Here is a 17,100-nt window from a genome sequence, read left to right as displayed (position 1 = left end):
TGTTAAAGTCTGTTAATGCATTTTCTGCATCAATGGAGATTATCGTGTGTTTTTTCTTCTTTAGCCTGTCAATATGGTGAATTACATTCATTGATTATTCAATTTTGCAATTTGGGACCAGCAAACTAGGGCAAAAACATAGGCAAGTCAAGAGAGCAAAGGAGAGGAGTGTTACTTTATAGAGAAAAAGCAGGAAGTTGGGATGGATTGCTTTGAAGGAAAGTCTCTGAGCAAAGTGAGAATTCAGGGTGGTGATGGTTTCTCATTGGCTGAGTTGTGGCAGTTTCTCATTGGTCTCACTATTGTTGGGCCAAGAGAAAATCTTCCTTCCTTTTGCTGGAGTAGTGAAGGAGGCTTCCTCTTGCTGGGATTGCAAGGTCTGTCTTTTCATGTTGGGGTCTGCAATTGACAGAGTTGGTAGGGGGTGAGAGCTCCCCCTGCTGGCCTCCCAGCTCCGTTTTATTTTATTTATTTATTTATTTATTTATTTATTTATTTATTTATTTATTTATTTTTATATTTTTGTTATTTTTAAAGATTATTTATTTTAGAGAGAGTGAGTGAGCAGGGAGGAGGGGCAGAAGGGGAGGGAAGAGAGAGAATCTTAAACAGACTCCGCTGTGGGGCTTGATCACATGATCCTGAGATCAGGGCCTGAGCCCAAAAGAAGAGTCAGACCGGCTTAACCGTTTAACCGACTTAGTCACCCAGGCGACAAATCCCCCCCCACACTCCATTTTGAAAGAGGTTTCCTTCATTCAGTTTCACAAGATTGGCCAGGAAATGAGAATAATATTTGTCCTTCTTTCCTAATGAACTTGCTGGGTGGATCAGCAAAATTTTTAATGAGATAATAGGATAAAAGTGTTTCTGTAACTACAAAATTACATATAGGGGTGCCTGGGTGGCTTAGTCTGTAAGCATCTGCCTTCAGCTCAGATCATGATCCCAGGGTACTGGGATCAAAGCCACCCCCCCCCTCCAGGGCTCCCTGCTCAGCGAGGAGTCAGCTTCTCCCTCTCCCTCTCCCTCTCCCTCTGCCCCTCCCCCTTGCTCCTGTGTGCTCTCTCTCTCTCAAATAAATAAAATCTTTTCTAAGAATAAAGTTACATATAAAAGTGAAGGATTAGTAGCAGTAGTAAACTGAGATTGGATGGAATATCTTCCTTTCTCAAAAATCTTCCGTTCACTCTTTCATCCCGCTCTGTTGTCTATCTTCTAAATCCCTGTGGCTGTTTTAGCTATTAAGGACACAAAGATGAACATGGGTAATATTTCCCTAGAGGAGGAAATAGGTAACCTATATACTTAGCCTATAGAATTAAGTATAACTTCTTAGCATGCCATTCTTAATCTGGTACCCAAGTGTCTCGTTTTATCTCCCACATTTCCTTACATAAATTTAATTCAGAGCAGTCACATCAGACCATTTACTGTTCCCCAGACATACAGTGCACTTTTACCCCCTTTGCCTCTGTGCTGTTATATCCGTCCAGAATCCACTCATTATTCACTTATTGAACAAAGACATACTGGGCTCTTTCCTTATAATGGGTATTATGCTAGGTGTCAGGAACATGTTGATAAATAAGATATTCTTCTTCCCTCAAAGATCTTAGCCTAAGAGGAGAGAAACATCTTTCCCCTCTTCACCTAGTGAAATTCTCTTTCTTCAAGGCTCAGATGAAATATACGGCCCCTGTAGCTTTCCCTGATCCCTTTTCCTCAGTACATAGCTTATAATTACTTTGTATCTTTTTCATTTCTTCTGTGTTAAAATGACAGTGGTTTGTATGCCTCTTTCTCCAGACCATGAGCTCCTGGGCAGGGATCATGTTTTACCCCTTTCTGCATCCCTGAGAGCAGTTAGCACAGTGCTTTGCATCCAATAGGCCTCAGCAACAGTTGGCAGAATTGGGTACAAAAACCGGAACCTCAGGCCAGCTGGCAGGAGGCATCCAGTCAAGAGTTACACTTCGAACTGAATTAAAAGGTGGAGGAATCAAAGTAATCCAAGTCACCCAGAAGGAGATTTTAGAATACACTGGGGAGCTACTTGTTTACATTTATTCCAGATTTGTTTATTTCTTGTGTAAACTCCAACATGACCTCCAGTAGTCTGTCTGTCAGGGGACAGGCCTAAGCCAAATATTCTGAGGTCATTCCGAGAACAAGAAGGGCACTTCTAGGACACTTAGAATTGCCCAAGTGCTCGTGGTCTGGATTTAGGAACTTAGAATCCTAGTTATCAGAGCTGGAAGCTATCTGTAGAAATTATAAACTCTCTTTCAGAGAGGGGCACTGACTGATTATCCAGGTTCACACAGCTATGAACAAATATTCACATGTAGAACCATGGGCAGATGAACTTTGTATTCGCTCTCTCCTCTGTTGCGGAATGTCCTGGAAATGAGGATCATACCTCTTGCCCTAAAGGGTCAAGAGTTACTCATCCCACTGTTTTCCTGATGCTTTTACCTCTCCTGCCTTTGGATGTGGACAAGAGCTTTTCAGAGAATCCTGTTACCCCTACAACCTGTGACTCCTGTCCCCCCCCCCCCCCCCCCGGCATGGTGTCACAGCAAGAACTCAGGAACACAAGTCAGAAGCTCCAAGCTTTGGTTCCAGCTCTTGTACCAGCTAACTGTGGAAACTTGGACATGCTGCTCAGCCCTTCCCAGCTTCAATTTCACCATCAGGACAAGAGTGTTCAGGTCTAATATTTTAAAATTTTACCTCCTTATTCTCCCTGTGGACACAGTGGAAGATTCATCAGACCATGGACTGAGAAAGCACAAAGAGATAATTGACCTCCCCTAACCTAACTCCAGAGGTTCTCTCTCTCTTTTTAATAATTAGTAACATTTTTAGATGTCCACTGATTTGAGCAGCTGTTGCTTTCTTTTTTCATATTCAAGATTGTTTTCTTATGACCACTTTGTAAAATCTTTATTGAGATATAATTCACATACCATAAAATTCATCCATTTGAAGTATGCAATTCAGTGGGTTTTTAAAAAGATTTATTTATTTATTTATTTGTTTTATTTATTTATTTATTTTAGAGAGAGAGTGTGTGCACAAGCAGGGGGGAGGGACAGAGGGAGAAGGAAGAAAGAGAATCCCAAGCAGACTCCCCACTGAGTATGGAGCTCAAGATGCAGGGCTTGATCCCACAACCCTGAGATCATGACCTGAGCTGAAATCAAGAGTCAGACACTCAGCCAACTGAGTCACCCAGGCACCCCACAATTCAGTTTTGTAAAACTATATTCAGAATTGTGCATCCATCACCACAATGTACGCTTAGAATATTTTCATCACCCCAAAAAGAAGCCCTGTACCCTTTAGCAGTGACTCTCTGCCACCACTCCATCCCCCCAGCACTCATCTACTTTCTATAGCTATGGATTGCCTGTTCTGGAAATTTCACGTAGGTGGAATCATATAAGATGTGGTTCTCTGCGATGGCTTCTTCTTTCACTTATAATGTTTTCAAGGCTCATCCATGTCTTAGCATATATAAGTACTTCATTCGTTTTCGGGCAACATAAGATGCCATTGTATGAACATACCACGTTTTGTTTATCCTTCCATCAATTAATAGACATTTGGATTGTTTCCACATTTTGTCTGTTATGAATAATGCTGCTATGAACATTCATATACAAGTATTTGTGTAGACATGTGTCTCCCATTCTCTTGAGTATGTAACAGGAGTGGAATTGCTGAATCAAATGGTAACTCTGTGATGAATTTTTAGGAACTGTCAAATGTATTCCAAAATGACTATAACATTGTACATTCCCAGCAGCACTGTATGAGGGTTCCCCTTTCTCCACATCCTTGCCAACATTTGTTATTGTCTATCTTTTTTATTATAGCCATTCTTGATGGTGTGAATTAGTATCTCATTATAGTTTGGACTTGCATTTCCTTAATGACTAATGACGTTGAACATCTGTTCATGTGCTTAGTGACCACTGGTATATCTTTGAGAAGTGCCAGTTCAAATCCTTTGCCTATTTTTAATTGGGTTATTTGTCTTTTTATTACTGTGTTGTAAGAGTCCTTTATATACTCTGGATACTAGATCCTTATCAGATATGTGATTTACAAATATTTTCTTCTATTTTGTGGGTTGTCTTTTCACTTTATTAATAGTGTCCTTTGAGGCACAAAAGTATTTTTATTTTGGGGGAATCCAATTCATCTATTTTTTTTTCTTTTGTTGTTCGTGCATTTTGTATCATAGCTAAGAAACCATTGCTTAATCTAAGACAAATATTTACATCTATGTTTCCCCTTAAGAGTTTTATGGCTTTTTTTTAAGATTTTATTTTTAAGTAATCTGTATACCAAATATGGGAGCTTAAAGTCACAACCCCAAAATCAAGAGTTGCATGCTCCACCAACTGAACCAGCCAGGTGCTCCAGGAGTTTTATCATATATTTAGGTCTTTGATCCATTTTGAATTAATTTGTGTATACAGTGTGATGTTGGGATTCCAACTTCCATCTTTTGCGTGGTGATAACTAGTTGGACCAGCACTACTTATTGAAAAGATAATTCCTTTTTCATCAAATTGTCTTAGCACCTTGTAGAAAATCAACTGACCACAAATGTAAGGGTTTATTTCTGGAGTCTCTGTCCTATTCAATGTCTGTCTTTATGCCAGTAAAACACTGTGTTGATTGCTGTAGCTATGTAGTAAATTTTGGAATCAAGAAGTGTGAGTCCCCCACATCTTTTTTTCTTCAAGATTTCTTTGGGATCTATTCTGGATCCCTTGCACTTCCATATGAATTTCAGGATCAGCTTATCAATTTCTGCAAAAAAAGGCAGCTGGGATTTTAATAGGGATTGCAATGAATCTGTTGATTAGTTTGGAGAGTCTTGCTGTCTTAACATATTAAGTCTCTGGTCAATGAATACAGGAGGTTTTTCCATTTATTTAAACCTTTAATCTCTTTCAATAAGTATTTGTATTCAGTGTACACATCTTACACTTCTTTTGTTAAATTTATTCTTAAGAATAAATTTTCCTATTTTCTATTTAACTTTTTCATGCTATTGTAAATGGAATTCTCTCTCTTTTTTAAAGTAACCTCCCTACCCAGTGTGGATCCCCACATGGGGCTTGAGCTCATGACCCTGAGATCAAGAGTCAGATGCTCGGGGTGCCTGGGTGGCTCAGTTGGTTAAACATCCAACTCTTGATTTCAGCTCAGGTCATGATCTTAGGGTCATGAGATCAAGCCCCACATTGGGCTCCATGCTCAGTGTGGAGTCTATTTGTCCCTTCCCCTCCCTCTGATTGCTCTCCCTCTCTCAAATAAATAAATAAATAAATTTTTTTGTTTTTAAAAAGAGTCAGATGCTTAACCAACTGGGCCACCCAGGTGCCCCTGGAATTCTCTTTTAAATTTCATTATTGGATTGTCCATTGCTAGCGCATAGAAATACAATTGATTTTTAGGATTTTTTATATACAAAGTCATGTCATTTCTGAATAGGTATACCTTCACTTTTTTTCTTTCCAGTCCAGATGCCTTTTATATCTTTTTCTTGCCTGAGTGCTCAGGCTAGAATCTCAAATATAACACATATTGAAATTAAGTAGAAAGAGCAGAAATCCTTGTCTTGTTTCTGATTCTAGGGGGAAAGTTTCAGTCTTTCATCATGAAGTATGATGTTATGATATTTTTTATTATTTTTTTAAGATTTTACTTATTTGAGAGATAGAGAGAGACAGCAAGAGAGAGCACAAGCAGGGTGGGAGAGGAAGAACAGGCTCCCCACTGAGCAGGGAGGCTGACATGGGGCTTGATCCCAGGACTGCGGGATCATGACCTGAGCCAAAGACAGATGCCTAACCAACTGAGCCACCCAGGCACCCCTAGCTGTGGGATTTTAGCTAACCTTTATCATTAGGTTGAACAAGTTCCTCTGTATTCCTAGTTCGTTGAGTGTTGTTATCATGATAGGGTATTGAATTTTATCAATCCTTGTTCGGCATCTATTGAGATGATTATATGGATTTTGCCCTTTATTTTATTTATATGGTGTATTATACTGATTGACTTTCATATGTTGAACCAACTTGGCATCCCTGAGATAAACACACTTGATCAGTGTATAATCATTTTTATGTATTGCTGGATTCAATTTGCTAGGATTTAGTTAAGGATTTCTGTATCTCTATTCCTAAGAGATATTTGTGGTTGTCTTCTGATATCTCTATGTGGTTTTGGTGTCAAGATAATACTGACCTCATAGTATGGCCTGAGAAGTGTTCCCTCCTCTCTTATTTTTTGGAAGAGTTTATCAAGGACGGATGTTAATTCTTTAAATGTGGTGGAATTCACCAGTGAAGTAATTTGGGCCTGGGCTTTTCTTTGTAGGAAGTTCTAAAATTACTAATTCCATCTCTTTATTTGTTATATATCTATTTAGAGTTTCTATTTCTTCTGCATCTGTGTCAAGCATGGATGTCTTTCTAGGAACTTGTCCATTTCATCCAAGTTATCTAACTTGTTGGGCATATAGTTGTTTGTAGTAGCCCATATAATCATTTTTATTTCTCTAATGTAATTTCTGTAACATTTTTATAAATTGGTCTTCTCACTTTTTTATTGGTAAGTCTACCTAAAGTTTTGTTAATTTCATTGATCTTTTCAACAAAAGAGGTTTTATTGATTTTCTTTATTGTTTTTCTAGCCTCTATTTTACTTATTTTCTCTAATACTTATTATTTCCCTTTTCCTGCTTGATTTAGGTTTGGATTACTTCTCTTTTTCTATCTTCTTTAGGTGGAAAGTTAGGTTATTGATTTGATATATTTCTTCTTTTTAATATAGGCACTTACAGCTATACATTTCCCTGTAGTCTTGCTGCATCTCATAAAGTTTCCCTCCTCCCCTCTTGCAGCTAAGGCAAGGGCAAAATGATTCAGGCTTGGTCATTTGGACACTCCCATCAGGACTTTGAATCTTGAACAAAGAGTGTAAAAACACAAGGGACAGAGTAGAATTCATGTAAGATGGCAGCATGCAGGGGTGATAGAGGTAGTGGTTCCAGCAGTGGTCCCCTTACTAGACCATTCCTCTGTTGTGACTTTGGCTGAGATTCCTGGTTCTATTTTCTGAGCTTAATTAGCTAGCCTTCCTATCAAACTGAGGATTACATGATAACCTTTCAGTATGTTTATTTCTTCCTGAAGTTGGCAGTGTTGGTTTCTGTTGCTGGAAACTAAGAATCTTGGCATACTGTTGAGATAAGAGTTGGGGAGAAAGAGAACACATAGGTCTTTCACTTTTCTCCTTGTAAAACTTTCTTTGTAAATTTCTGTGTTGCTAGTATTATTGTATTACTTCTGTTATTTAAAAATATGCTTTTTAAATTGATAGCCTAAAGCACAGTGAGGTGAAGAGAAGTGGTAGGATAAAAAATTTGAAATGTAGGATGAGGCCAGATTGTACAAGACCTTGAATATCATTTTGAGGATTCTGAATTTAGCTCAACAAGTATGGGGAATTTACAAAGCAGAACAATAACATGATCAGATCTGTGTTTGTTTGTTTGTTTGTTTATTGCCATGTAGATGAATAAGAACTCAGAGAAATTAGAGGCCAGGAGAATAGTTAGGAGGAGGCTACTGCGATAGTCCACATACAAGATCGAAAAAATCTCTCAATCTGGAGAAAGAGAGAGAGAGAGAGAGGGAGAGAGAGAGAAGGAAGGAGGAAGGAAGGGAAGGAAGAAAGAAAAAGATTGTCAGTCATAGGTTGGGTTTTCTGGAAGCAGATGCTAAGATAGTTTGAGGTAGAAGATATTAACTAGGGGAAGGAAGTAGGATGGAATAGAGGGAGAAGTAAAATTGAAATGTAGATGTGACAGAGACCCAGCCCCCCTGACAATAAGCTCTGGAGCGAATACTGCTTATCAGAATTGTCCTGCAGTGGGCCAGAAGGGCTGAACCTTTACACCTTTGCTTTGCTCAGTCACCCGATGAGGACAGCCCCAGGAGGAACATGACCTCCTGCGAGACTGTTCTCTGCAGGTGAGGCAGACACCGAAGGAACTGAAGCTGTTAGAGGCTCACTATCTGCTGCCTCAACTCCCTGTAGCTAAATGACTAGTCTTTCTTTGAAGGTAGAACTGGGTGGTACACCTTTGTGTCTGCCACAGAGAAAGAGATGAGTGACCATATCTTGAAAAAAAGCAAAAGAGTGGAAAAGGGGGATTAGATTCTACGGATATTATATTTTGTAGGTGGGGATGAAAAGGGAGTTAATAAAGGTTAACACTGAGGTCTCTACACTGATATGATTTGATAGTAATTCTGTTTAACTGATAGTAAACAACAGAGGAGAGAGAAGAGGTTTGGGGAGAAAGATAAGGAATTTAATTTAGAACATGTTGACTCAGAAATGTCTGCAAAATATTAAGGTGGAGATGATTTTCAAGAATCAACGTAAATGGGGTGGTCTAGAGGTCAGCAGCAAGTGGTGTATTTATTGAGTATACATATATTATATGTATATTCTTATTTCATACTCGTAATGCCTCCATGAGGTAGAGGCAGTTGTCATTTTTATTATACCCTTTTTGTACATTTCATTATACCCTTTGTTTATGAAGAAACTGAGACTTCAAGAAGTTAAATGCCTGGCTCAAAGAAGTAAAACCCAAGTCTGTTTGATGACAAAACACCCGCTTTCAAAGACAAGATTGTATTGCTTCCCCATGGAAAACACCACAGATAGATGGCATTTGAAGCCATGAGAATTAGTAGGTCATCCACAAAGGATATGGTTCAGATGGGAACAAAAAGAGCAAAAAAATGGAATTCTAGGGAAGCCACCTTTCCAAGGTGAATTGAGTAAGATGACAAAGGCAAAGGGATTGACTGAGCAGCCAGAACAGTTTCTAAAAATTAGAAGTATTCAGAAGTCAGGGTAAAAAGAGAGTTCTAGTCCACAAAGGAAAATGCTGCAGATATCATGTGGGATGAAGAGTTTACAGTTAGAGGTCATTGATGATCTTAGAGCCGTTCATAGGGAAGTCAGGCTGCAGTGGTTTAGGAGTGAGCCGGAGATGAGGAAGTAGAAGCAAAAGGTATAGGCGACTTTCCCAGAAGTTTTGCAAAATAGAGGGAAAAAAATAATGCCACATACATAAGTAAGGAATTTATTAATAATATTAAGTAATTAATAACTCTTTGCTCCCATATTATTTCTATTTTACACTTTCACTATTTCTCTGGTTATTTCTGTCTACCTCTATTATACCAGCGTCCCTTCCCAAGTCTGATGTGCTGGAAGCACTGAATGTTGTTTATTTTGGTTGTGGGTGGACTTCTTGTATTTGTTAGGTGTTTTGAATGCCTCAGGTAATTCTGTCTATGAAGAATGTGCCGTAGACATCTCCCACCCCCACCCAACTCCATCATCTGTTTTCCACAAAGATAGATAAGCTTTCGTTTCTCAGACCAATTCAGCAAAGCATGCAAGTTCTTGGGTGCTCAGCAAACCAAGAACTCTGTGTACCTAGCTCCTCCCTTCCCTTCCCCTCCCCCAAACTCTTGGTGGGCAGATCAGGGAGGAGGGAGCTGCCACTCCAAACCTTCTGGGATATAACGTCCCAGATGGGGAATCTGTTTGGTTTTGTCGTGAGCTGAGATCTTCCCTTGCCAGCCACCAACAGTCAAGCTCTTTTTCAGAGGGGGCTGGAGAGTAATCAACACCGCCGTCCACCTGTGCACAGGAAGATGCCTACAGCCACACCAGCGATGATGAGACTGCCCACCAGGACACCCAGGACCAGCGAAGTGTAGGAGCGGCCTGTTTGGCTCCCTGCAGAACATGCACAGAGTTAGCCTGAAGAACATACCCCCAAGATTCTGTCCATGGTTTGAGTCAAACCCTAAGGGATTCCTACCCCAAAGGAAGGGGGCTAGTTCATCACGTGACATAAGCTGCGTATACTCTGTCCCAAATCCCTGGTCCTGGGCCTCCTGTTGCTCAAGGTATACATCCTTCAGATCTAATTCGTTTGCCTGGAATCCACCCAATACACAGGCTCATCCCCGATCCCATCATACCTTTTGAGTTTTTCGAAGTGGTGTGTTCCTGCAGGTACTGCACACAGGTGTCCTGCAGGAATTCTCGCAGTTCGTACCGAGTACGATTGTAGGAGTTGAGCTGATGCAGAGTGTAGGTGACCACCCTGGAGGGTGCCTGGGACCCTGCCACCCATAAGGCTGTCTCTGGCTGGAAACTCACAAAGGAGTTCCCATTCACAGTCACTTCGAAGAAGACGTGGGCTGGAGAGCCCTCAGGAGGCAGCTCACAGCCCAGGAAGCAGCGAACGGTCAGCGGAACTGTGGATGGGGGATTCAGGGTGTGAGAGAGCTGTCCACCAGGGGGAACATGAAATTTTGGCGTTTAGGGTGGATCAGGGAAAGGGCCTCCCAAAAGGGTCATGCCAGCAAGAAGAGGGCCTGACAGAGGGCCCGCAACTAGGACACCCACTCCTCTTCAGGCTCAAGCTTCCACCCAGCAATCGGCAAAGGCCGGTACCCTAACACCTGGGCTCCTCAAGCCATCCACTAGACCCCTCCGGGAACCCCGCCCCCTCCTCAAACCCCGCCCCATCAAGTCCCTCCCACAGGCCACGCCTCCCACCCGCGAGGGCCCTTCTTCACGGGCCCCGCCCAGCCCGCAGCCGCCGCGCGCGAGCGCCACTCACAGGTCAACTGCCGCTCGTGGTGCACCAGCCGCACCAACAGCTGGAACTCGTTCAGGTAGGTCTTCAGGCGGTCCTCTGTGTGCACCCAGCTCTCGGGCGCCTCCAAGGGCTGCAGCTGGCGGATCGTGACGTTGGTGCCCTGGCCATCCAGCACGTGCGTCATTATTCCCCCCAGCGACGCGTTGCCCCGGTGCCACACTTGATCGGGGTCACGGAAGTAGGAGATCTGGAGCATGTGGAGGTTCCGAAGGCCTGCGGGTAGGTGTCAGCGCGTCAGCACTTGGGCCGGCGTGAAGCTGGAGATAATAACCCCTTACCCAAAGGCCGGCCGCCCACCTTCTCGGCCGTTCATAGAGTTATAAAGTGTTCTTTCACCCATCCTCCCACAACCCTGCAGGAGCGCAGGACAGGGATTATTATCTTCGTTTTACAGATAAGGAAACTGAGGCTGGGCAGAGCAGAAGCCACTTGCCCCAGGGTAATCCAGTCAGTGGACAAGCCACTCGATCTTTCTCTCTCTCATCCCTAACTACCCCCATTTCCGGTTGGTCAACAAATGCTGACCTACAATAAAATCCCATTCCGTCTCCTGTTCTGGGCCTCCTCTGCCATTGCCCTACTTCAGGCCTCATGGGTTCTCATCTGGACTGGGGTAGTAACTTCCTTCCTCACCCCTCTGCCCTCATTGTTCAGTTTCACTCCTTCCAATCTGATCTCCATCTGACCCAGAAATAAGATGATGCCCTTCTCCTACTTAAAATGCTCCAGTGACACATTCGCCCATCAGTAATAGTAATAATAGGTATTAAGTACTTACTATGAGCCACTGTACCTACACACATTATTATCTTATTTGTGCTTTCCTCCCATTAGCTTCATGCAGTGGCTACTGTTATTAACCTCAGTCCATAAGGGAAGCAGGCTAAAATGGTATAGCAGAACCAAGGTTTGACTGTAGGCAGTGTGAGTCCAGCACCTTTAGCCGCTCAGCCATACTGTCTCCCCATAGGATGTCTCCATGGAATGAAGTCCAAAGTCTTTAGCTTGGCATTCAAGGCTGTGGGAGACCAGGTCCCGACTGCCTTCTCTGGCCTCTTCCCGTCCTTAGATACAGTAAACTACTTGGAGTTCCTCATGCTGCCTTCTGGCTGACACGGATAGCATGTCCAGGCTTCTCTGCCTCCAGGCAAACTTCTATTCGTGCTCTGTTGCCCTTTCCTTGGAGAAGTTTTCCTAATGCCTCTCCTCTTTACCCTCCTAGAGATGGGGACGCCTGGGTGGCCCAGTTGGTTAAGCGTCTGCCTTTGTATCAGGTCATGATCTTATAGTCCTGGGATCCATCAGACTCCTACTCCATCTGTCCCTTCCCCCTGTTCATGTTCTCTCTCTCTCAAATAAATAAATAAATAAATAAAATCTATAAATAAATAAATACATACCGTCCTAGACACAGTGGGTCTGTTTCAATGATCCCAGATTCCACATAACTGTCTCCAAATACGTTACTGTCTCCAAATACCTAGACTACACTGGGCTCCCCTAGGCCATAGAATTATGTCTGGTTATCTCTGCCTTCTACACCCATTAAGGGCCTGGCACAGGCTTGAGTTGATGTCCAGAGAATGTGTGAGGAGAGGATGAGTCTGGGATTGTCAATCTGTGTGTGTGTGTGTGTGTGTGTGTGCACGCACACGCGTGTGTCTTTTCCACGTTTGCATATGAAAAGTTGTGCTCTATGTCTGCAGGCGTGAATAGGTAGATCTGTGTGGGTAACCCTAGATAAGGTTCTTAACTGCCCTGTGCCCAGTCTGTAAAATGGAGATAACATATTGCCCACTGTAGAGATATCATGGGAGTTAGGTGAGTCAGTGCATGTATTAATTGTAGTGAGCGCTCCTAGATTACTGGTGATTTTCTCCCTCTCTGAGGGGGAGACTGTAGCTCTGGAGATTGTGGGAAAGGGGAGAGGAGGTCCCTGTGCAGTCACAATACAGGGCCATAACTCCTTTCTCTACTTAAACAGCCACCTCGGGAAGCCTGACCCCTGTAAGTTCACCCATGGACCACAGCTTGTCTCTCCCCAGACTTTCTCCCGCCTCCTGCCAGCCTCTTCCACCTTCTCCGGTCTCCTATTCTGCCTCGCTTCTCTCAGCCCCAGTCTCTCCAGTGGCTTCCCATTCCTCCCATCTCTCATCCCTTCTCCGAGTCTCTTCCCATCTTCCCTGAACTCACCCCTATCCACATCACTCTCAGCGCTCCCTCTCCAGACTCACCCCCTCTCCCCAGGGCTAACCCCCTTTACCCTTTCTACCCGTCCCTTTCCATTTCTCCAGTCCTGTTCCCCCAGCCTCTTTCAACCCCCTTTTCCCCAGGTAAACTGTACTTCCTCACCTTGGCTTTGGAACACTAATCAGTCCCCAGGACCCTGCCTGCCCTACAGAGAGATCTGGCTGGCTGGCTGCAGGCGCAAGCGCTGTGGGAAAAGTGCTCCTCTGATCTTCCCCACATACCCAGACAGGCTGAGAGTCTCCAGAACCATGCCGAGGAAGGAGATGTGCCCCTGACTCACCATCTGAGGCTTCCTGGCTACAAAAGGCCCAGCCGGGCAGGAGCAGTAGACGCAGCAGTGGCAGCAATGTTGTCAACATCCTGGGGCTGAGGTTCTTACACCACCTGGGCTCCTGGCTCCGACAGGCAGGGGGCTCTGGCTGGCTGCAGCCTAGGGGGAAAAGAAGCGAGGACTGTCTGGAAGGGGAGGAGGCTGAACGGAGGAGGCTGGAAGATGGCCAGAGGATAGGAGGAGGAAGAAGGCGGCAGGCTTATAAAGTGTTATTCCTACCCTGTCTCATTTCCTACTAGGGGGCTGGCCTCCCTCTTGCCCTTCCCTTGCCACGCCCCGCATCGGGCCCTCATGCCCAGACCTGCCTTTTCCCTTTTCCCTGGGCCTCTTCCAAACAGGGAGCGGAAAAAGGGGGAGTCAGATTCAGAGAGAAGTTCTGTCCTTGCTGAGTCAGGGGGTGGGGCATCTGCTTTCAACTTAGAGCACACTCTAGGGTGTAGCGATCGGCAGGTTACTGATGGGGAAACTGAGGCCCAGAGAGGTGCAGGGACTTGCCCAACGGAAGTTTATATGTCTTTATATGTTGTGGTGGTAACAGATTGGGATTAGAGTTCAATTTTCCAGCATACTGGCTACATTTTATCAGAATTATAGTAATTACACAATCAGGGATCTTGCTCTCAGAAATACATGGTTACAAGATGAGTATAAAACAGCTCACTGCAGTGCTGTTTGTAATAGGAGAGAATTATGAACAATGTAATCTCATTAGAGAATTGGTCACTTACCAGCAATATTTTTCAAACTGAGGTCACAATCTACTACTGGATAATGAAAACAGTTTAGTGGGCAATGATTAGCAGGGGGTTTTGTTTTTGTTTGTTTTTATGAAATAGAACAGAATACAAATTTTCAGTGCCTCCTTCTGGGTCAGAGTGAACCTGGGTCATGAAATATTTGTTCAATTGTATACATGTGTGTTTCAGATTTGTGCATGTATGTTTCTGTGATGGGTTTTGAATAGCAGTTTAAAATGTATTCCTTACTCTAGGAAGCAAGTGGGAAAATTTGGAAGTCACTCCCCCAAACTATGGTAATCTGTATTGTGGAATACCACGTAGTAGTTAAAGAAAAAAACCTCGGCTGCTTAATCTCCACTCTATTTTCATGTTACTTAATATTACCTGAAATTATGTTATTCATTTAGATGTTTATTGTCTGAATGTCCCACCAGAATGTGAGCCCCAGGAGGTTGTCCGTCTTGTTTGCTACCTTGCTTGGAAGAGTGCACATAATAAATAATACAAAAAATAACAGAAATCAACTAACAGATGACTGAATGAGATAGTTAAGATATGCATAAATCTCTAAGAGTAAGTTGTGGGACACTGGGTAGGTTAGGTTTAGAACCATTTATGTGTCAACCACACACATGACAACGAAACAACCTATTTCTTTATGGGATTAAAGGAATCTGGAAGGATGTACATCAAATATAGCGGTGACTTATCTCCACCGACTTATTATTAGGGAGGAGCCCGAGGTTAAGAGTGTATGTGTGTATATGTGTATGGGGTGTGTGTGCACATGTGTGTATGTGTGTATGTGCGCCGTGTGTATGCTTGTGTGAATGTGTATATGTGTGTGGTGTGTGTGTGTGTTGGGGGGGCAATCTTGTGGAAGGCCTTTTCCGTCTATTTTGTGAAGGGTTTTATCTATCTGTATTCTGCCCTTAAAATGCGATGATATATCTTGTGTTGAATTAAAAATAAAAGGTTAAGTAATAAATTATGGTGGAAGAAGTGACAGATCATATGAGTTGATGTACTGACATGAGACATTGATAAGTGAGAAGGGAAGTGTGGACTGATACATACCGGATAACTCCATCTAGTTTTGGTTAAAAATTTTACTTCTGTCTGCATAATGCATGTGTGTATCTGTGTATTGGTATATACATAGGAAGAATACCAGGAGAGGGCTGTCAATAGAGATTAGCTCTATTGGGATTAGAGATGGGGGTTTTAACTTCTTTAGTTTATATACTGTTCCTTGGAGGGAGAGTTATGTCATAGTGGAATCAGGGCAAACCTTGGACACATTTCAGGCTCCCATTCTCTGAACTGAATATATGCAAGAGTGTCCATGCCCACCTCTCAGTCATTGTAGACGAGCTTAGAAATAACCAACTGTTTTTCCAGTTTGCCAAAATGGTCTGTCAGAAGGAAAACGGGGACCTTGTTTTCCTGGACTGGGACTCAGGAAGAGCAGACGGTCTTAAATCACTGCCGGTTATACTGTCTTGGCTTTTATAAAAATATATATATATCATTAAATATTCCATATTTGAAGAATTTTTTCATACCTGAAAAATTTTATTACAAACATACTTGTCTTCACTACCCAGCAGAAGAAATAAAAGATTACCAATACAGCTGAAGACCCTTATACTCCCTGACTGTGCCTTTTCCCCCCTGCCCTGTCACCAAAGTAACCACTAATCAGAATTCACCATTTCTCTGGGCGCCTGGGTGGCTCAGTCAGTTAAGCGTCTGCCTTCGGCTCAGGTCATGATCCTGGGGTCCTGGGATCCAGCCCCACTTGGGGCTCCCTGCTCAGCAGGGAGTCTGCTTCTTTCCTTGCCCCCTGCCCCCTACTCATGCTCTCTCTCTCAAATAAATAAATAAATAAAATCTTAAAAAAAAAAGAATTCACTGTTTCTCATTTCTGAATACTCTACTATGTATGCATGCATCCTTAAGCAATATGTAACAGTGGTTTGCGTATTTTGAGCTTTGTATAAATAATATCAAAGTACACGTGTTCCTCTGCAACTTACTTTTTTCACCTAACATATTAAAAAGATTGATCCATATTATTATATGTAGGTCCTTTAATTTTCCCTGCTTTATAATGCCATCTTCTGAATATACCACAATTTATTTATCCATTCTTCTGTTAAAGTTTCTCCCCCCCCGGGTTTTTCCGCCCCGCTACTACAAAGTGCTGGTATGACTTTCTTGTATGTGTTTTCTTGTGCATACGTGGGAGAGATTTTGTAGGTGCAAACATGGGAGTGGGATTGCTGAGTCATAGGTATATTCATCTTCAACTTTACTAAAAATTGCCAAAATGTTTTGCAAAATGTTTGGGCCAATTTGCATTCCCAACAGCGCATGAGATTTCCCTCACTCCAAAGTCTTGCCAACCCTTGGCATTGTCAGATGGTTGGGTGTAAAGTGGCACTTCATTTTGGTTTCGCTGTGCTTTATCTGGTTCCTAGTGAGTTTATGCGTATTTTTGCTTTGCCTTTTTTTCTCCGTTGAGGGCTTGAAGGCTGCCTTGAGATGGAAGGTTATAAAGTATATGATTGAATCAATTTATTTTTTAAAAAAGATTTTATTTATCTGACAGAGAGAGAGACAGCCAGCGAGAGAGGGACACAAGCAGGGAGAGTGGGAGAGGGAGAAGCAGGCTCCCAGAAGAGCAGGGAGCCCGACGCAGGGCTCCATCCCAGGACGCCAGGATCACACCCTGAACCGAAGGCAGATGCTTAATGACTGAGCCACCCGGGCGCCCCTATGATTGAATCAATTTAGAACTGAGTGCTGTCAGTCTGATCTATGCAGGTAGGGCCTGCATCATTGGGGTTAAAGTGATCGGCGCCACCCTCCACAGAGCCAATCACAGACCGGTCTTTCCCCCCAAGCTAAGATCTGTCATAGACAGAGACCGCAACAGCAATAGCGACTTCCCAAGCATCCTCCTCACACACTAATGCCCCAAA

The 17,100-nt window shown here is 43.0% G+C and overlaps 2 protein-coding genes across 2 annotated transcripts in view; one reads left to right on the top strand and one right to left on the bottom strand.

The window, feature by feature from the left end:
• The window catches only part of LOC103669810 (ER degradation-enhancing alpha-mannosidase-like protein 2), a gene marked incomplete in the record, with an annotated part of 79,638 nt that overhangs the window by 23,531 nt on the left and 39,007 nt on the right, over positions 1-17,100 (top strand).
• PROCR (protein C receptor) lies at positions 9,180-15,836 on the bottom strand. The gene is made up of 4 exons (XM_040638231.1): positions 13,323-15,836; positions 10,754-11,005; positions 10,107-10,385; positions 9,180-9,858 (listed from the first exon to the last, which is right to left on the bottom strand). The coding sequence occupies exons 1-4, from the start codon at positions 13,399-13,401 to the stop codon at positions 9,743-9,745; spliced, it is 726 nt and encodes a 241-aa protein (XP_040494165.1). The 5' UTR covers positions 13,402-15,836; the 3' UTR covers positions 9,180-9,742.

The sequence above is a fragment of the Ursus maritimus genome, unplaced genomic scaffold (assembly GCF_017311325.1).
Source record: "Ursus maritimus isolate PB19 unplaced genomic scaffold, ASM1731132v1 scaffold_22, whole genome shotgun sequence".
Classification (NCBI taxonomy): Eukaryota; Metazoa; Chordata; class Mammalia; order Carnivora; family Ursidae; genus Ursus; species Ursus maritimus.
This window is presented reverse-complemented; position numbering and strand designations above follow the sequence as displayed.